Genomic DNA, 22,651 nt, shown 5'->3' with positions numbered 1-22,651 from the left:
AAAATCAGGGTGAAATACAATACAAGTACAATCACATGTATCTGTATATTCCAACTGACATGTGAAATATTGACTCTGGACACTTAATTGATCCTCAGCCCTCTAACTTGATGAAAGTCTTACACCATTTTCATATCACTCTGTTTGAATAATGGCTTGTTAGTGTATGACTACCTGTGCTGACTGCTGTATAATGACGGTGGGAGGTTGCTGGCGATTCCTGTCCAGCTCTTCTCTGAGATGAGCATTCTCTGCTGCTAGGGCGGACTCTATCTCTTCCTTTCTGCAGTCAATCTCACCTACACGGCATGAGGAGCAGACTGATGTTGTGACCATGTCAAATGCTATAGTGAATACATACTATTCTCTCTCTTCTCCCCAGGTCCGCCCACCTCGTTTTTTCTCCACCAGCCATTTTTCTCCACTCTGTTTATTCTTCTCTTTGAGTTTGCTATCTAAAGCATTCTCCATCTTCTGGATGACCTAAAAAACATTGTAGACCATAAGTGTATATTATCCTAATGTATACACCATACGCTGTTATTTATAGAAAGACGCATTGACTGTTGTGAAATCAAACAGGTATGCAAAGCAGACAGTGTAGCTGACTGTTCACCTTTTCCTGCTGTTTCACTGTGGCCTCCAAAATCGCCATCTTTGCCAAGCGACTCTGGTGTCGAAGCAAATCCTCCTCCTGCTGCTGCTGGACTCTCTGGAGCTTTAATAGTTCCTCCTCACTGTCATTCTTCTACATGGCAAAATAGAAAACTATATAAACCCTACATTCCCACTGTTAAAGTATGCATGTTTGGTGTATCGTCTAACCCTGATTAGCTCATTCTGCAGCTGTTGGATCCTGTCCCTCTGTAAGGCAGCCTTACTGGTCTCACTGGCCAGCTTGAATTTCAGAGAGGCTTCAAAAGAGCAGGAGGACAAAAGTTACACAGCAGCATAAATCTGGATACTGATCACTTGTGCATATTTATAAGCATACTGTATGTGCGGATTTTTTGGCTACATTTATATGGCAATTTCAGAAAAGAACAGTTTATTTTTATCTAATATAAGAGTGATCATTTGATCTGTTAAGTTTGAAACTAGTTTCAATGACTTCTCAATTTTAGAATGATTAACATGTCAGTTTTGAGGTTTGGACGTTTGAACAATGATGATCAAAATACCCATCAATAAAGCCATTGAAACATAATGGATTTTCTGTTCACTGGAACTTAATTTTTGCTTTGATGCCAGCAGAGAGACCTTTGGAAACATCCTTTCACTGAGGGTCACAAACTGTCCTTCAGGAGATAAGGGATGTACTACCCACAGAGCTTATCAGGGTCCGTGGCCCAAATGAGCTGCCTTATCACAAAACAGCACAGTCTGCTTGGGAATAGACACCCACAAGGATTAGCAAACACACAGTGATCCACCTTACACATCACTACTTCATCTGCCAACGAAATTGCCCTTAAATCCATAACAACATGCAGTGAAGGTTCAGCAGTTGCTGGCTGACTAGTAAACTTAATACTCAATAAATCAGCACATTTTTCTATGTCTGCTCAATATATCTGTGCAGAGAGATTGTCAATTAATATTTTTTTAATGAATGCATTATTTTGTTCAGGCTCATTCTTAGACAGGTGCTAGTAAATGGATGATATATGTCTGAGTAATGGATAGGTAGTGTTCTTCTTAGGCTTACCTATCCGGTCAGCAACCTCAGCCTTGGTCATGACGTCGATGTCTGTGTCATCCAGCAGATTTCGGCCAAGGTCCTGGTGTAGAGACAGATCACTATGGAGCTGGCTGTTTTCGGCCTCCAACATCACCACCTGTGTCCTCAGTGCTATGATGTCTTCTGCCATCTTACTCATGGCTGAACGATAGTTTTCTATCTCCTGATGGAGAGATGTGGCCAGTCAGTCTCACACCAGTTGCTTAAACTACGATATCTATCATACTTTGATTTAAAAAAGGGTCATTTAAACCTTTTTATCTCCTTTTAATGCTAATCGCCTGTACTTTGTGTTTCTTGAGTGCAATAAAGATTGGTATTAAGAGCATAGACGACTAAAACAATCTCCTCCAATGAAATAGTTCAAGGTCATTTGTTATCAAATAGTCAGACACAGTGATTGGCAGTTCTTGCACCTATTTTTCTCTTTTTCTTTCACCTACAAATTTCAAGAACAAAATTGGGCCAATGTAACACAGCTATCAAAAACAATCCTCTAATCTGGTGGTTCAGATTTAATGCCAAGAGTTTCTACAGTATGTGATCATCACCACTAGATGTCTCTTTAATCCCATCTGTTAATAGAGTTCTCCAGGACACACTCAATGGAATATCTCACCAAGACTGCACCAACAAAATTTAAAAACATCCCAGCTGCAAATACATACTGCGTGTTCAGTTTGTCATGAGGCTCAGTGTCTCAATGAATAATTGATTTCTCTTGGTGTTGGAAAGGCACATAACATGAGACATGACAAATGGGACATAACTGGAAGCCAAAATAGAATATTATGCCACAAAGTGTGATGTTCCTGTAATTGATTGTTTAAGGTTGGGGTATAATGTATTCATGACTCCAGCCCCTTAAATCCAAAGGGACAATAACACCCAATCCTGTGAAGGTCTTTTGTTATAGGAGCTTTAACTGGGGATTTTGGATAAATCTAGTTGTGCATACATGGAGTGTCATCCTGTTAAAGCCCATTTGTTGAACTTTAAGGCAAAACAAATTTCATGAAAGGATTTAAGCAGGAGAAACTCAAAAACAATTTTGAATTGTACAAAAATCTTTTAAAATTATTTCTTATACATTTTCTCTTTTCCTTTCATATTTTCTATATTTCGTTGCTCTTCTTTCCATTGAAATTCCTCCAAATCTGCAATACCAAACTGACTTTAGCTTCTTGGAAAGCAATCAGAGCTGTTTTCCAGGAAGCCTATCATTGCAGAGCTCTGTTATCAAGGCATTTCCCTGTGTAAGGCTTGTGCGTGTTGTCTGGCAGCATGTATACGCTCATTGTTCTCTGCTCAGTCACATGCCCCTCTATCAAGTTGAATAGACAGTATTGAATGGAGAGTGAGAGCAGGGTCCAGCTGCATGTACGTATAAAGGGGGTGACAATTACGGGATTCCAATCTCGGATGGTGTGGTTGTGACTCCCGCGGGACTCAAGGGTGAAATTGAGCATCTAATTGAAAGGGCAGGGATGAGGTGACAATCATGACTGTAGATGAGATGGTGTCTCTGCTGGGGGGCCCACAGGCATGATGGAACGGATGGCTCCCCATGACGAGTCTGGTAAGTCCTTTCATGTGTCTAAAATAAACGAGGAGTGAATACTGACGGTTCCCTCCCCTGTACATGATTTGGAGACATTAGAGGGGCCTTGCTGTCATACATACTGTCACTCTATAGGACAATCATATCACAGACAGAGGACAGCTGTGTTGAAGCATGAGGGTGTGATATTTAATTTTTCCAAGCCATTATCATGCATGTACAGTAGTATTATACAATTAAATGTATGCATTGCCACAAGGAAATTGTCCAATCATACCCAGATCTCTGTCTTTCTATCATATAATTCATCAAAATCTACATGAATTAACATAAAATATACATGGATACACACACACACACACACACACATATACATATACATATATATATATATATATATATATATATATATATATATATATATATATATATATATATATATATATATATATATATATATATATATATATATATATATATATATATATATATACACACGTACGTATGTATGTATGTATGTATGTATGTGTATATATATACATACACATATACATATATATATATATATATATATATATATATATATATATATATATATGTGTGTGTGTGTGTATATATATATATCTGTGTGTGTGTGTGTGTATATAATATCGGCAGATCCACAGATCTCAGCAATCAATTTAAATAAGTAGTAAATGAAATGATCAAGAAAGGCTCATAGAAACAGGAGAACATGTCAAGATATGCATAAATAACACCCACAGACCTTAACAAGTTGCAGCCTCATCAGCTCACAACACAATCAGTCTGAGAAATGTTAATCTATTCTACTAGCCGCCATTTTGTCTCCCAACTGTAAGTGTCTGCTTCAGTGTGATGTCCCTTCTCACTAGCGTTCCTGTGTCACCGTTCACTAACTGAACATGACAGAGGGAATTGCTGCAGATTGATTCAAGAGTTTATGTATTGATTATGTGCAATCACCTTTGTTTGTAGGTCACTGATCTCTGCCATGTGGGGATCATCCTCAAAGTCATGCAAAGGGGGTCTAAAGCATTTTTTAAAAAAATGACACATAAGTGAAATTGATCCATAAAAATCTTTGTATATTCAATGACAATAAAGCCATGTTCCTTAAGTGTAGCTGTCTTTCTTACCGTTTGTGTGGATGATGTACTTGGTACGTGTGGTTTATGTTGCGTTTGTTGACCTGTGTAGTCTCTGCTCTCTCAGCTGGTCTTTCCTGTTCTTGTTGGGCTGCTCTATGGAGCTCAGTGTTCGCTCCATTTAGGTGGTATTGATAATCTGGCAGGATCTGCGCCAGAGCATCATGGGATGGCAGGTTGTATCCACCCTTATTAAACTGTAGAGGAAAATAGATTTCAGTGATGAAATTGGTCTCCACACCAAGTTACAGATTGTCCCAGAAAACACAATAGCTCATAATACACAACAGAAAACAAAGATAAGGAGCATAGCTACAAGGGAACCATCTACCATCAGAGTTAGGGAGGACTAAATGATCTCTGCAGTTGTAACAGCAAAACTCAAGCCACATTTCCACAAAAAACGAATGCTTTTATCCAAAAACATTGTAGCTCTGACCTCTCAATACCGACTGTGCTTGTGTGTGCCTGTAATACCTCTTCATCTCTTGAATATAAATGCTGTTACATCACTATGCATACAGTTCCCACTCTGTAACAAGCGAGCTCTTAGTCAACAGCCCTAAAGTACTTTAAGTATGAGCCTTGCATACACAATGTATACTGTCAATGAGCGTAGTTGCCAGGTAGCACAAATTCAAAGAAATAGAGTCATTACTGAATCTATTATCTTCCCACAGACTCCCACTCCAACACAAATACATCCACACTATCAGAGAGCCCACCTTTATAGCTGCAGGGTTGCAGAGGGATTTTGTCTTTTTTGAGGCCTTCATCCCACAGAAGGTGTCAGAGTCCTTATCAGAAGAATGAACACATGGTGGATGGTGGTGGATGTGAAAATGTGAGCTCTGTCATCAAGTTAGGAACAATCAACCTGTAACCACAACACAAGCCTTAGCAACTTTTCAGGCCAATGAGCAGGCTTCCTGTTATGTACAAAATACTGTAGTGTTGTGTTTCAAATTCTCAAGAGAGCTCAAAGCAAAATAATAATATACAATACTTATCATTTTCAAATCCCTCTTTTGTGTATCTGTGTTATGAAAAAAAAAAGAATCAAACCTTATATTTACGACTGGAGGCAGCACGTAACAATCAATGCAATCAAAGGGAGGTTCCTGCTCAGTGAATACCAGCCCCCAGATGAATTCTGTCTTAGCCTGGATAAGCAGATAGATGGGGACTGACTAATGATTTCTGAGTGATGTGCTGTGCAGCACCTGTGGCTTCCACTTAGATTTTATTCCCAGCTTCACTCAACTCAGTGAGAGTCAAATGTCAAATCACTATTACTCTGCAAAGGAAATATTATAATTCAGCTAGAGGAGCTAAATTTAAAACACAAAATAAATTGGGGGAGGATTTTTCTAGAATCTAAGATTTTCTAGAAACAATAAAAACAAATGCAAAAAGCTGACAATGAGTTACTGTAACTGTATGTGTGTTCTTTTTGCATGGTTTTTATTGGTGTGAATGGGTCTATTTTACCGTTAAAACTCACACTTTATATATGTAAAGTAAATTGATTGCCTTACGTTTGTATATGTACATATACAGGTATATGCAAATGTCTGTGAAACCCTCAATAGCTGTGGATCAATAACACTCCTGCTTGGTTAGCTCATTAGTGGTGAAGGCTGGGATCGACAATCGTCAATGGCACAAGATCTGATTGAGACTACATGATAGGTAAGTGGGGGCAGGAAGGGAGAGTCATCCGTGATGTATCACACTGGGCTCTACCGTAAACACTTATTTTACAATCCCCATATATATATACTTGATCTACTTCTTGTGGTGACAATATAATGTACAGTATATACTGTATATAATAATATTTATAGGCAGTTGAATACATAACGGTAAACCTTAGCACCTTCGCAAAACAGCTGGGAGAAAAAAACAACAACTGAAATAGAAAAATACAATCCAATTATTCTTTGGCAAATAATTTCTCAAACATGTACATCTCAAAATTGGACACTTCCAGTATCTGTAGTAGCCTAAACCAAAATTGGCAGGGAATTAAATTCAATTTCATGCTCAAGAAAAACAATTCTTCTACTACTAGAATGCGCATGACTATCTCTGCTAAAGCTTAACATATCATGCTCTGTTCAGTTTTTAGATAAATATTGTCATAACTGACTGCTTTAATTCATGATAAATAATTCACTGGATGCTTGCAGCTATGTGCTCTGTTAGAAGACATATAATCTCCACTAATCCAACAAGGGAAAACCTGTACAAGTAAAAACACTTCCCGCAGAGTCTAATATCACATTATCATGTATGAGATTGCCCGACAAATTTACAAAATCCTCAGAGCAAAATAATTCATATTCACATTTTGCTTTGCAGTCACTGCTCGTGTTCTGAATGCTTGTGACCCTGCTACTTATAATCTGTGGAGAGCTGGGGAGGGGAATGGCATGTGTGCTGTGTGTCCCCACGCAGGAGAGGCGGGGGGGGGGGGGGGGGGGGGATCTCAGTGAGACAGTGTCGGTCTGTGGCTGGGGCTTTCGGTAACATCATCAGAATTCAGCACACAGCCTGAAAAATGCAGCAAATGGGCTCTTCATTGGAGTGACAGCTCTGAGTCGCTGCCACACAGAGCTTCAATTAGCCTGCCAGAACAAGGCAGCTCCCAGGAGCTTTCTCTACCTCCCTCCTTCCACATACTCTACCTTTCCCGTCCACCACCTTTTATTTTTTTGGCTGCAATACTCCATCTGACCCACACTTCACACTTTTTCCTCTTTTCCCACATTTGACCTCAGCATCGTGCCTGTCCTTCTTTCCTATAATAGCACCCTCCTCCACAACTCTCCCATGCTGCTATCTACACAAGACAAGGCGAGCAGAAATACTTGTATTGTGCTAATGGACACGGAGGTAAAAGGGGTGTTGGAGAACTTAAAGCCACTGATGCACAAAAAAAGAAAAAAATGGATGTAATGGTTTACACAGCTGCACTCTCCGTCACCACAGGAATTCAGCAGAGCAGTGTAGGCTGTTCACTTCCTCTTTTATGTCTGTGCTGCTGCAGTGGAGATCTTTAATCAAGGAATAAAAGGATTAGAAGAGAGAAACAATAGTTACATAGTTCTACTTGTGCACAACAAGAAGGCATTTCTTAGTTTATAGTACTACAATTAAGACAGATGGTGAATATTTTTACAAAAGCTTGCTCACTAATATCCATATCCAGTATAGACACTGGACATGTCATATGAGACAACAACTATATGTATATATTTTATAATTATTATGATTTATTATTAATATAGTCAATTATTAAAATTTCCACAGTTTACACACCAAGCAGTAAAAGCCTTCATTAGTGCTGAAATAGATTAGATTAGAGATTAAATCTCCATTAAAATTCAAAGTCAGAGAGATTTGTATCAATGAATCTGCATTTAGTATCTGCATGCAATAACATTAAATTATGCAAAATTGAATTCCAACAAATTGTTGTTTCAACCAGCTGTGACTAAATTGTGTCATGTGGCCCCAAAAAATGTAATTACTGGGCTCCCCTGAGAAAATGACATTTTGCTCTGTATGTAATCATATCTGTGCCCTGTCAGCAAAATGAAATCAATTCTGCAGTGAGCCGTTATAGGACCGTTATAGGACTGGTATAAAGGTTTTTAAGATATGGCAGAGAGCGGCAGGGACTCAGGGAGTGAGAGAGAGAGAGAGGGGGGGAGAGAGAGAGAGCGAGAGGTGTGTGTCAAGGGCAACATGCAGCTTTGACTCAAGGACGTGTGAGGCTGACAGCCAATGCCACTCCCTATGAGGTCCGCAGTGAGAGCAAAGCCAAGGATTATCAGTAAATCAACGACTGTCAATTCCGGTTATGCTGCCGTGAGACCACAGTGCTCCATAAACAAACAAGGCACTCACGTAAAAGCAGGGTCGACCCTGAGCCTAATGAATAGTGTGGGCGACGAGTCAACGAGTGCATCTAAACCACACAGCTCGGTAATGACAGCAGGGTGATGAAAATAAAGCAAAAATATGACCTCAAAACTATAATCATCACCCACACACACTGAATGCATTAAATTGTTGATAGCAGTATTACTACTGAGTATTATTAATTTTCTTAACTCTTGGACTCTTGGCTGGATCCTATTTTCATGACAGTAACTGGTGATATTTACTTTCCTTATACACTGACTTTAAATAATTAAGGGTCCCCTTATTTGTAACCACAAGTAAACAGGAGCTCAGGTACCACCTAATATCATGTACAAGTATAGGATAAGCACTCAGAAATTTTCTTATTACATTTTTCTTTTTTATTAACCATTGGCAAGATTCAACACAGAGCTCATCCTATACTTATATGTTAATTCAATGGACTTCTAAAAGATTTCAAGAGACTTATAGTAATAGAGATGATAAGTAGAGCCTGTTACATCCTTTGTTTAGCACCTATTATCATGTTTAATTTCAGATGAGTCTGTCAAAAACTGATCAAACTGATTGCAGTGTGAAATATGCAGGGGTCCCTCACATACAACTTTCCAACCAAAACCATAATTGCAGCATATTATATCTTCCTGGGCCTCTGAAAGAACTAAACATAATGTTGTAAGGAGACTATTAAAGGCTTCTTAGAGGTCTTATAGATTATTTTAATATATTTTTATTGATTAAAATATTTATATTTTTAATATATTTGGGCAAACAGTTTAAACTGTATCATCAGAGTAATTCAATTCCTGTCAGCCAGGAGGAAAAACAAAAACTGCAAACCAAGTCTATAACTTATGGAGACAATTGAATTTCTAATGCTTACTGTACTGCAAATCTTGTGTGTTTCCTGTGGATTTTCTGGTCAAACATGCATGGGAAGTATCACCAAGCCTCGGGGGACAATGAAGCAATCTAAAACAGCCCTGAAGACTCGCCAGCAGCAAGCTGATTTCCAGGCCACATCAGCCACAGCACAGCAAGTATCAGTGACTGCTTTTTCCCTGCTGGCTCAACATGACCTTTCTAAAATGCTATACAACCAAAGCTTAATGACTAACACACCAGTTGACATTTACAGAAGCCAGCTTGCTGTCAAAAAGTTCAGAGAAACATAAAAATGTTAATACTGTTTGTATCCAAAAGGGACCCCTAAGAGTGAAAGGTATGGAGATTAACTCGAATAGTGTAACGGTATATGGAATAAACTCCAACAACAAACTTTTCAATCATTTTTGCAAAAATGAATGCATGGCAAAGTGGGACATCTAGTTGAAAACTGTGGCTCTGGGCATTGGGTAGCCACAACAATGATTGGCTGGTAAAAACACACAAATCCAGATGAATTAAACATCTTTGTTTAAAATTAAAAGCACACCACATCTCGTGTCTAGGCTGTGAAAAGGGCATGAAGATTGATGAGGGCCTTGTAGGCGTGCCTGTTGTGTGATACATCATTCCTATTTTGGCAGACTGTCACCGGGATTGAATTTACATCAGAGGGCAGACAAGTGATGCAATGATGTCAACACCCAGCCTCACACCCCTTCCAGAAAACACAGGTCTGAGGTCAGCCAGTTAAATGATGTGATTACAAAGCTTAGAGAGAAACACCAGCTTCCACCACAGCCCCTTTCAGGAGATGGATGTCTTGAGAACACTTGGTGTCTGAAAGCCATTGACCTGCATCTTGATTCGCCCAGTATGAGAGAACAGGTCAGTAGAGCAAACTGACATAGAAGAAAGGGTCACTGGACCCAAATGATGACCACATAAATTGTTCCCATTTCATTGTGTGTATTACTGAGGAGAAGATGGCAGTTTAGATTGCTGTTTGGTATGCATTCATCAGACATAGCTTCTATGCAACCTTGGAAAAGACCATTTGTCTTGTGCAGAGAGGAATTAATAGCATCAGCTAGGGGTCCATCAGAGGGTTAAAGACTTACATTAGCTTCATATCGACCGAGGGGAGTAAAGGCACGGGGGGCTGGAGGGATATTGTGCACTCTGGGTACATCATTTACATTTCTAAAATCAGATAAGGAACACGGAATGAAGAAGTTAACCCTTCAACCCTTTTTTGTGCAGGACAATGCTCTGGTCTTTAATGACCAGGCTGGGCTATTCAGTAAGGGTTCATGATGGACAGCCCTGCATAGATGGACAGATGATAGGCCATTATCCGAAGCAGAGCTGATACAAGACAAGCTAGACAATAGCTGACACTGCTGGAACAGCTTCATTGTGAAGCAGCACATCTGTATTCAGAGGTGATTGCGGGGTTACACATTTAGCTGACGTTGAGGTGGGAATAGCAGAACAGCTTTAAATCTGTTCTACACGGTTTGCAACAGCTGCGGAGTGTAGATACAGACCTCTGCAAGGCACTTCAAACAGAGCAGCCCAGCCCAACCTGCATACCAGACAGGAGCTAAAGAGCTCCTTGCATCCCCACTTCGCTCTTATCAGGGAACAACAGGAGAGTGAGGTAAACAACTGAGGAATTAGCAGCAAATAAGCCTGGTAAGAGCTGTCTTAATGACTCTGCTGTCTGTTAAAAGAGTCATAGAGTGCTAAATAGAGTGCAAGGTGTTGTCAGTACAATTCCCAGAGGACGCCTGTGAGATAAATTTAACTGTGAATTTACACAAATGGCTATCTTTTTCTAATATATTGTTGTCACATTGTACATTAGAAAAAAATGCTTTCAAAGTGTTTTCAGTATGGTGGGTTTTGGTCCAAGTGGTAATAATAAACACAAGCTTGGGGCTCTTCCATATAAAAGCTGTCAGAACCTTGGCTTATGATGACCCTCAGTGTTCAAGGTCTCTAAAGCTCTCAGCTCTTGTATTAAGAGTCAGACTGAACCGCCCACATTTGTGATCCGCTGCCAGCATATGCCTGGTTTGCTCCACAGCCTGCCTTTATGCTTTTGTCTATCAAGGCCAGCTTATATCATATCAGTTCAAGACTTATGTATGCTGTACAGTACCCAATTCATGTTGACCTTGTTGATTACATTATCTACTGTATGTCTTCAATTTGTGGGGCAAATGAAATAATGGAGAAAAAAAAAATCCCTGTGTCTGCATGCCAGCACAGACACAACACAGAGAAGGAAAATCACAACAGTGTGGTAGAAAAATGTTTATGAGACAAGAGAGAAGCCAGACAGTCAAGGCTGGAGTCAAAAACATGAGAAGAATATATAAAAAGCTTTTATAGGTCGCAGTTAAAGGAGTTAAAATAACAAATTTCCATCCAGAGTTTTTTTTATTTTCATGACATTGCTTTTTACAAGCTTACAATCTCAATTTTTCTCTAAAAATTTAACTCACTGAAAAATGTGTTTACAACCGTCAAAATTAATCAAAACAAAAACCAGATGATCATCACACCTCACACTGATAATACAAAGCCACTAGATGTCACTGTGTCCCCATCCCACCTCCTGTCAGCTGATTGACCAATGCTAACCTCTGTGTGTAAGAAGTGCTGGGAGACTGCCTCTGTAATGGGATGCTTACACTGCTGTGTTTCAACTGCACAGCTGCAATGTGTGGGAAAGTATCTGTATAGCTATTACTATTCAGGACCAGTTCCATTCTTCCAGTCGCTCTGTCTGCAATACTCTCAAATCACAACAGTGCCCGGCGGCAGGGGGCTCGGAAATTACTGTACACCGCAGCTCTGCTGGAGTAGGACTGCATACATTATGCTGCATCTGAACCCGGGGTCCAGCCTGTAGGGAGTACCACAGCCCTGCCAATAAAAAATACATAAAGGATTTCACACATACTTACTGTTAATATTGAAATAATTGCAGAGGGGGTGACACTCTGAGACTAGTTTGACAATCAAATGCATGACAATCCTGCTTCTTACTGAATTCTGACTGACATTATGTGCAAAAAAATACTACAATGGGGGAAAAACTACAGCAATACTCCTTATCCTATTCCCCTCTTTCCTCCTCTCCTTTTCTATTCACATCTAAACCTTTCAGTCATGCCTGACAAAAGGCAAAGTGGGAGTATAAATGCACAGCAGATTTACCTGACTGCTGCTATCAAGGTTGTGTTTGTTCAGACTGATGGGGGGAAAAAGTAATCAGATTCTTTTCAGAGCAGCCATTGCACAAAATCAATACTAAATGAGGAGGCCTGATGAATTTGGAATTTGTACTCAGAGCACATATTGATCAGTTTCAGCCAAAAGACTTCTGAAATACCATGTAGATTTACAATCAATATGTAGTTTAAAACACATAACTTTACTATTATAATTCTGGTAAGAATAAAAAGCTTGTATAAGAATTACATCAACCATATTTTAATTCAGTTATTTTAAAAACTGGTTAACTTCATCATAGTGTTGTACGTAATAAGCAGAGCAGCTGTACCTTTTATGTTCATCAGATAAAATTTAGACAACACAGTGTTGATACTCGAGCAGCAGCACGGCTGGGCGAGGTGCTCTTGCCTGGGAGGGATAATATGAGTAATGGACCCCTCCTCCTGATCTGCCTCAAGCAGGAGAGATGAGACGGCCACTGGGTTATTGCATGGTGCTCACTGCAGTCAATAGAGATTCTGGATGCCCAATACCACCACATTGTCAATGCATTATGCCTTGCATTAGTGCTATCGGCATTTTAAATAAAATCACGATTAAGAAATTGCAATACCATATTCGTTTACAGCAAAGAGGGAAAGAGGTGGTCATGTAACTTTGATAGGCTTGTAAGTGCTTGACTTAACATGGCAGCCTAGTAAACAGAGCCTGCATCCTGTGAGATCCAAATGATCTCACTTCAGTCTTTGTGGCCCATCAAAATGAGAGCTGTGTACTGGAAGGTATTCTCCAGACTCCTATCTAATATCATTAGGAACGGATATACACCGCCTGGACTAATCCAGCTGTTCTCCACAATTACATTTTAGCCTATTAGACATATCTGACCCAAGTTCATTGCAATAGTGCTTTCCGGGCATGACTTAATGATTGAGTAACTGGCTGAAAAAAGAGTCCAGTAAAAAATACTTATGAGCCTTATTAATATCCAATTCAATTTTACAAATTGTGATATTTTAATTAAAGATGCGCTTTAGATTTGTTACAGGACTGTCAAAATTTAGAGTGATACAAATGTTCTATCAAGTCGAGGAACACATACCAAATATTTATATATTAGTAACAGCTCAAAAACAACTTTACATCAATAATAATTGTGCATAGCTCTACCTATTGCACAAGGGGCAGTACTGTGAAAGAATGTACACTCTTAGAGCAGTTTTAATACTCTTACCACGTATTTAGCTGTTAAGTAGAGGGCCTGAAATATGACACAAAAATAACACAGATTTATTTCTGAATTCCAGCCAACAAACTACAATACTACTATTGTGCCCTATTTTAGATGCCCTTTAAAATGTGAGAACCACATCAAAAGTTTAAAAGTTCAACTGGAGCACAAGAAGCATGTTTATATAAATACACATACTATCTGACATTCATAGAAATCAGCTCAGCCAGCAGGACGAGGCTGCATGCGTCTCAGAGACAGACTCTATCCTGACTCTGCTCTGTATCCTGTAATTTGAATGTTGGCTCACAAATGGATCTTTCATTAACCTGGCATCTGGAGGCCATCTAATAAGGAGACTTTTCCTTGAAGCACAACTCCAATCTGTCTCTCTGAGATGAGGGTGCTGAACTTCCATGAGCACAGAGGATATGTAGTCCATGTCTGGGCGTGTTTGAGGAAGAAAAAAAGAATACAAGGCACTAAGCTATGCGTAGTCACACAGCCCTGTCTCTGTCCTCTTAATATTTGTTTGTTCTGCTGGTCTAGGCCACCTGCCCACTGACACATGAATAATACTATGAGGATGTTACTTTGTGTTCTATCAAATACAGATTAAATTGGCTATTGGACCTTTCGATCTCTAGGTCTGGGCTTGCTCCTGCTATCCAAAACTAGACTAGTAATTTATGGTGTTGTAGAGTCTAACACACCAATCTTCTCCCTCATCACAGGACTCTTGTGACAACAGCTGCAGAGTTAGCGACCGTGAGTGCTGTGGTGATGATGTGCCTTTCCATCCAGCAGCAGGCAACTAGTTGCAGCGAACCCCCCTGGCGCTGTCCATGGTGCTGAGGAGAACAAAAGCATCAAAGCCAGAGCACTCCTCCTCACTCTTCTCATTCAGGGAGGGGCCGAGCTGTGAAGGGGGAGGCACCATGTGTACTTGATTCAATTAGGCAGTCTGTGAGGCCTCCCCTGGGAGCAGGCTGCAAAGAAGGCGGCTGCAGGCCTGTCTAACAAAGACGTTCAACCCACCCTTTGCCCCTACTGAATCCACCTCATTAGTCAGCTGAGTAAGTGTTGATCATCTCAAACAATGTCCTCACCACACAACAGTATAAAGAGGAACAGATCTTCTTCTGACTTTCTGTCTGGCAGAAAAGAGGCGACATTGTAGATTAAAAAAAAAAAGTGTTCTCTTGTTTGGATTTTCTTTGCACTGGTGAGTATTTGCACTGCAGTGACTTATGAACTGGAGAGGACAAAAATCCCTATTTTGTGCATTTTGTGTATACTGCACATTCTGTGTGTATTAGTTTGTTTTATGTGCATGTCAGTTATGTTTGCTTGTTAAAATTACTTTTCTGTAAAAGTTATTATCTGCTTCTGTCTGTCCATACTAGTTGCAGCACAAACAGAAATTGACACAGGAATTCAGAACGAGAAAATAAACCAGTAGCAATATCTCTGTCAATGTGAGCTGTGTGTGAGCATGAATAGAAACCATATCTCTTGCCAAACATCTGTCATATCCGCTATCTGACTCACACTACAGAAAGTCCTGCATGTTTCAAAGTTTCCTCTGTATCATAGAGAAAGCAGAGCATTTAGCTTTTTTTTAATGTCAGACAGATAAACATGGCCTGGCAACATTAGTATTCATTTTCTGTTCTACTGGTCCTTTGAAACACAGCAGATGTCTCTGTTTCTGCATTTGCACGTTGTCAGAGTTGCTTAGAAGCGATTGTGAAATTTTAAAGGAGAAAAAAAAATGGAAACATCTGCTTGGTCTGCTTTAATCAGTACCACGCCATTATCTGTCAGCACCAATCTGTTCAAAAATATTTTCAAGATCATTATACAGAGATGTGAAACATGGTAAGCTGAAAAACATGTTAATGCTTTCATTTGAACAGTTAATGCAAGGTAGATACGAGACTGAAAGTGTTCAGATTGGACCATGGTGTGATATATGGTGTTTGATCCCTCGGGAGACTTTTGGTTTTCATGGTTTATTAACCACCATGCAATAAATCAAACTCAATCTATTTTCTTTTATCCAATTATTTTGGTTTGCACAAATAACTACCAGTTTGGTATTGTCATCACAGACCTAAGCACTGGTCTGTTCAGTCACAGCCACCCCAACTGCTCGTGTGCACTCACAACAACAAGCCCACAAACCTGCAGCCTGACAGTCACACCTGCTGTGCTCTGGGACCACTTGGCTGTTTTAGCAATCATTGCCATCATAGGAACCAGAGATAATTACTCAGCTTCCACCCACCAGGCTGGCCCGCTTCGCTAAAAACCGTATTGCTCCAGTGCAGCAATAACACTTGTCTAAATGAATGCACGGCACTTTACTGCACGACTGACAGCCCCCATTTATTCTGCTGTCCAACTGGAAAGAAAAAACAAATTAATTTGGCACTTTAGGCCCCCACCCCTGTGAATAATGTACCACTGTTCCCTAAAACCGCCACCCCCATCCCCAAATCACCACCATTATTCAATCCTCTTTTTATGACTCTCAGTTTTAGGTAACATTGTCTTCTATCAAAACCTTTTACATTTATATGGAAAGATAGATAAATCACTGGTGTTTGATCTCAATAAGTTCTCATATGTAATTATTACATTTGTCTAAAAAAAGCATTATTCATTGTCTTATCATTAAATCCAACAGAAAATGTTCATCTGTCACACAAAAAAAACTGAGTAAATTATACTGGGTTTCTAGACTTATTTGCACATAAAAATCCAGTTCAGCGTATTGAGAGCTTTATCTTTCCATTATAGTCAATGCCAAGTTCAGGGTGCATTTGTTTGTAAGCCACAGTCTCTTTGTTCACTTCACACCATCTACAGTAGTTTATGGTCTGGGCGTCAGAATAACAGCTCTCTGACAATTATCACTTGTGCACCCAGATCCCAGTAACACCTCTCTTCCCCTAGGGGAGGACCGACGTTGGGCTTTACACTCTCTTGTGTGCCATTATATTTATGCAAATGAGAATAAAATCAAGGGGAAATCAGGGGGCATCCTTTCCTGTTAGAGCTAATTAGCAATGAATGCTATATTGTATACATTATGTATGAAGTTCCCCTCTAAGCAGCTATACATTGTGACCTTGAGCACAAGGCCAAGTTTGGATTTTAAAACCAAGAAATCTTCATTTTAAACATTCAACAAAAAAAAAACACACAACAAAGGAACTATAGTGACAAATAGTGATGAATTCTGTGCAGTTCCATAGTTGTTTCTCATATAATGTTGAAGTGACAGTCTGGGGAATACCTTTTTGAAAATCATTGTCCGGGAACAAATAGTTACAAACATGAACTGCATGACACACGAGAAAGCCGTCCTGGCTGTACAGAGATCTATTAATATCATACGGCTACAGCTTGCCAATGAATCAGGGCTTATAAAGGAACCAAACAGCAGGGGCGAGGCAGACTAGGCACATAGGTGGTGAGACATATCACATTCAAGATTGCCACTCTACTCCTGGGAGCCAGTGAATGGCATTTTCTCAGAACCCATAAAAGAGGCAGCATTAAGATAATAATGTTGAAAAGCAATTATTAAAGAGCAATAAAGTATGTTTAATACCCTCTCCAGGCAAGTGCCACACATATTTTTTTAGTAAGTGAGCTAAGAAGTGAGGCCTGTGGCTACAGGTTGAAGGGAAAAAAATGAGTTAATAACATAGTAGATATGCATAACAGTTTTATTACGGCTGAATCTGAGTAAGAAAATATTCTTTATTATGGATGTTAGCAGTATGTGATCTACTACTGTTCATTTGACTGATTTAAATTGCATGAAAATAGTAAATCACTGAAATGAACAAACATCGCTTTTATAGTGGAGACTGTTTGCTTTAAAGTGCTTAGCTCAGGAGTTGCAACTGACTATGATGTTCATCAATACATCACTCACATATGGATAGTTTGGAAGGAACAAAATAATGATGAGGTCAAAAAGATATCACAGTGTTTTGACTAATGGTGATAGATCTCAGCACTGAATTAATGAAACACAGTCATATGTTGACAGCTAGTGTGTTGAAGTGGCTGTGGACAAAATCCACAATCCACACATCTAGTGTATGTATAGTATATTTAGAACTGAAGGAAAACAGTCCAACAAGAAATAATAAAAAAAAGTCTGTTGTCATGGCAATACATTTCAATCTTGGTTAAATGACACATTGTGTTCCACCTAGACAAAGAAATAAAGCTGTAAAAGCATTATAAGCAGTTATGCTCCTCACTCACCCTTCTCTTCTCCATCTTCATTTCATTCTGCCCAGTTTCTGACATCAGCTTCCTACAGAGCACCTGGTGGAGGAGCCGTGTGTACACATCACTATAACACAGACAACACTGTAACCACAAACAACTGGAAGGTTTCAGGGCACATTGAAAACTATGAAAACGTTCCTGCTTTAGGAACCGTTTAGTTCTACTTTCTGTCTTTGCATGTTTGACTTTGGTTCCCATGTTACCAGTGAGTTAGACTCAAGCATGAGAGCAGCAGCTCCGGAAAAACATGACAGTACTGACTCACTGACGAAAGAGAAAGCTGTGCCTTCACACAGGCTGCGTCTCAGGGGAAACATCCTGGGAGCAAACACAAGGGAGGAGCACGGCAACACACAACAAAGACTTGCTGAGGCTTCAGGAAATTATTTGGATTCATCAAAAATTAAAACATATTATGGATCCATCTTTGGTCTACTGTGAGTCTGTATGAAGCACAGCTTGTTAATAAGAGAGTCTCTGAGCGTGAATGAGAGGGTCTGACGATCAACAGTTGGCACAGTGAGGCTGATCCCAGCAGGCAGTGCTGTTGTGGCATAGCTGGGGTGAGAGCGTGCCCAGCACCTGGCTGGTGTCCTGAGGGGAGCTGGCAGATGGTACTGACGCTAGGGCGTGCATCCTCATGCACCAGGCACAAATAAGTCTTAGTCCTTGGGAAAGAACACAGAGAAGGAGGGTGCCTGCAGGTGAGGAAAGCGGGCAGTGCCAAAGAGAGGGTTTGGGCAAAGGGACTGCAAAGGACTGGGCTGTGGAGGAGCTAGAAGGGTCACAATATGCCCCAGGCAGACAGATGTTTCAGCTCATTAAGGCTTATAAACCGATCTGCATATTTTACAGAACAACTGAATTATTCATGTTTGCATCTTTCTGTAACCTGTCTCTAACCCTCTTAGGTATTTTCAGGCTCTATGCTGCTATGTATAGGTGCAGCACATAATGGACAAACATTACAGACCACTCCGGTGCATCTATTTGTTCTGCCAGGCTGAGCGCTGTTTAGAAAGACACAAAGATTGCCAAGAGTGTCATTTACACACCGCCCGATGAGTGCTTATCCATGGGGACCTTTGGGCTTAAAATGTCATTGGCTGAGGCTCCTGTGAGCGCACACAAAGGTCACCAGTGACACTGGCTCCAGAGCTTCTTATTGATTCCCAATTTACCACCATTATGCTTGGCAATTACAGACAGAACTGAAATCCTAATCATGGAAATACATTCAGTGTGAGGACGTATCTGGAATTGTAATGTGGTGCCAAATGTATAATTCAATCTAAAGTCAGGGATTCCTCTGTGAGTTGGGGGACACTTGAGCATTGTCCCCCTGATGCATCAACATGTGCTGTGAATTAATGATAGCAATGACATTAAAAATCTACCATACCAAGAATATTAAATTCAATCCAACTTTAGCCATGAATTTCAAAATCAATTTAGGACACGATGAATGAAAAACAAAGAAAAATACAAGTATCACCTCACGAAAAGAGACATCACAGGTTAACAGACTAACTGTTGGCCATCTGTATAACCAGCATGCAGCTAAATTATAATGGCTGCCACAGCCTGGTGTTGCACATCTCATGTTTCTTATTTTTATTACAAAGATATTGTTTTCTGTGATTCTGTTGTCTCCCACTAAGAAGCATCCACCTGAGGATGAGCACACAGAAGCTAAGTGCAAGCTCAGAAGAGGTGAGACAAGCAGAGGTAAAATGACAACATTAATTGTAGTATACATTTCAAATTCTTGTGCAAATACACTAATTACATGCATGTCAGCGTCAGCACCAAATAAATCTAATCATTCACAGTTTCCATGGGACTTTATCTACTATAAAAGGCATTTTTGTAATGTAGATCTGAAGACATTTTCAAATTTTAAATAAGCAAAAAAACAAAAACAGACCTACGTGGGAATGGTTGTATGGAGAGGGTGATTGTGTAAAGTGCACTGTTGCCTGCCTGAGCACAGATGGTGGCAGAGCAGGATGTACCGACCTGTACTTTTGCCCACATACGCGTGCACACACACACACACACGTACATACACACATACATAAAGAATCATCACATATGCATGGATGCATATGTAAATACTGCACTCATACATACACACCCACACATACAGTATGAGCTGATCAGCCAAGTAAAGAGCTCATTTTATGGCGCAGGAAGTGACATGCCGATAGACAGATTGGTCATTTAAGAAGGTGTCACACTTGTTTTTACAGAGATCAGGAGTTAAAACCCCACATGCTCTTAATTCTGTAATCAAAACAGTTTCTTTCCTTTTTTTAACGGTAACACAAGGCATGCAGACATGTCGATCAAAGACTGACTTCACAAAGACATCCAAGCCCAAGCAGGATAATTAGTGCACCGGAACGATCAATACTCCTCGTGTGGGGGTTGAATGCAGAGGAAAAAGCAATCTAAGGAACAGTTGTGAAAGAACTGCAAGGGAAAGCAAAAATCCAAACAGGCGGCATACATTACAAAGTGAGATTTACATCAGTGGGAGGGAATCCACTCACTGTGTGTGTAATGAGTACAAAGTGGGTGCAGGATGTCCAGCTTTTTGCATCAATATTAAAACCACTAATATTCATTATTAATATTCAAAACAGGGAGGGACACAACATATTGATTACTAACAAAAGCTATTGAGATATTCTCAGACAGACAAGTGGTCAAGACTGGAGACAAATGGTAAGGCGTAAAGACAGGAAGACGGATAGATCAGTAGATGAATTAAGGCGATGGTTCAGTAGATTGATCGGCAGAGGAAGAGTAGAAGTCCCTCAGGGGGAGTGGGGCCTTTTTAGCGCTATGTGAGGAGAGAAGGATGACATGTTTCCCCTTTCAGGTGCTGAGTATGTGAGGGAGCATTGTGCCATGATGGCTAGGATTGGAAAGATGCATGAGAGGAGAGTGTGTGGCCACAGTGCTCTGTGGCGTGACAGACGGTGATAGCGAGCGACAAACAGAGCTCTCTGAGAGAGGAGAGAAGACATACTGGTTCTCCAGACTCCAGCTCCCTGCCATGGCTCTGGGACGTCAGCCATGCCCTGTTCATCCACACTCAGTTGCAGCCATCAATAGAAACACAGGGCTTTTGATTTGATTTGGAGGCTTTGGATACATCATCCTGCCGTCTTTCTGGAAATACTTCAGGGGGGAAACCCAATTAAAAAAAACAGCCAAAAAGAGCACAACAAGCATACCTGAAGTCAGCTCCTGTGCAGTGAAGTGTGGAGAGTGGAAGCAGAAGGGTGTGAAAGCATTTTGTGGTTACAGCCAATCCTGCTGCTCGATGGGTGGAAAGCATCATGACGTCCTTTAAAACCAAATGACACATTAAAAAGCATTCCTATTACACATATTATTATTTAACATTACTATTATTTAGACTCACTTCACTATACAAAAATATTTTTAATACAACAAAATAGAATTCAAAGAAAATGTTCAGCTGTCACTAACCTGAATATGACATTTACATTACATTGAGTGATGGAAACATGGCTTCTGTGGGAAAAGAGAATTGCTTGCAGATTTCCAGAATAATAAGAATTTGTAATGGCCACCACCGCCCGCCCCCTCCTCACAAAAGGCATAAATGAAAACATGATGTGGGTGTCGACCGCCATCCCTGCCACAGATTAAGGTTCTGACACCATGCTGAAATCCATTTGAGCAAACAAAATAAATAAAACATTGAGTTGCACCATTTGCACCTTGGCAACAGCTTTACTATTATCATCAGAAATGTGTGATTAAACAGAAGATTAATAAACTAAAAAACATCTAGAATAGAGTATTCTAAAATAACTGAGGACCAGTATTGCTCAAGACATCTCCTTACCTTTTTGAGATGACTGTGTATGAAGGTCAGTATGGTCATTAAAGAGATTATTAAAAATGATCCATTATCAAGAATGGATCTTGGTGATAAAATAGTACTTCAGTCTTTGTCCAGATATCTAACCAAAGCCTAAACAGTAATGGTGGTTCAGTTCTACATATTCAAGCTTTAAGCAGTGTCTTTAGCCTGCAATGTACAGGACAGCTGTCCATTGTCTCTCTTAATTGATGTCAGAGCCCTGAGGTGCATTAGTGCATCACAGGATGTGCCCATGCTGGTGTGCATTTGCCATCTCTGTAAGAAGCACCCGGCCTCACCCACCAGCTGCACAATACAGCTGGAGCATATTGATTATACTGCTCATGGAGGCAGAATAAAAAGGAGGGGGATATTTTTTCTGACTGACCTGTTTGAGTGCTAGTTAGGGACAATATGGGCCATGATGGAGAGAGGAGCTGCTGTCAAGCGTCCTTCACTGGGCCTTTCCGTAAACTGCAGGAGCGGCTAAAAGCAAGCCTGATTTATTGAGCAGGAGAGGAAAGAGGAAGGGAAAGCGTATGCATCCAATCCCATCCCATCTGTAAACATGGCACATCTCTACTGGCCAGTCTGAGTTATGCAGGATCACATGCAGGCATTTAAACTCATGCTATTCAATACCACCTGGTGGGCAGATGATCAA

General features: G+C 40.2%; 1 protein-coding gene across 2 annotated transcripts in view; it reads right to left on the bottom strand.

Moving 5' to 3' along the window:
* ccdc33 (coiled-coil domain containing 33) overlaps positions 1-22,651 on the bottom strand; it is a 46,353-nt gene that overhangs the window by 934 nt on the left and 22,768 nt on the right. For both annotated transcript variants that reach the window (XM_044356219.1, XM_044356218.1), the window contains 8 exons: positions 5,194-5,345; positions 4,460-4,665; positions 4,287-4,350; positions 1,709-1,904; positions 826-914; positions 617-748; positions 393-483; positions 175-299 (listed from right to left, as the gene is read on the bottom strand). In XM_044356219.1, the coding sequence (XP_044212154.1) occupies positions 175-299; positions 393-483; positions 617-748; positions 826-914; positions 1,709-1,904; positions 4,287-4,350; positions 4,460-4,665; positions 5,194-5,244 (954 nt within the window). In that variant the 5' untranslated portion in view covers positions 5,245-5,345. The remainder of the gene's footprint in view (positions 1-174; positions 300-392; positions 484-616; positions 749-825; positions 915-1,708; positions 1,905-4,286; positions 4,351-4,459; positions 4,666-5,193; positions 5,346-22,651) is intronic.

This window comes from Thunnus albacares, chromosome 7 (assembly GCF_914725855.1).
Source record: "Thunnus albacares chromosome 7, fThuAlb1.1, whole genome shotgun sequence".
Classification (NCBI taxonomy): domain Eukaryota; kingdom Metazoa; phylum Chordata; class Actinopteri; order Scombriformes; family Scombridae; genus Thunnus; species Thunnus albacares.
Note: the sequence above shows the minus strand (reverse complement) of the source record. Positions and strands in the feature narration are given on the sequence as shown.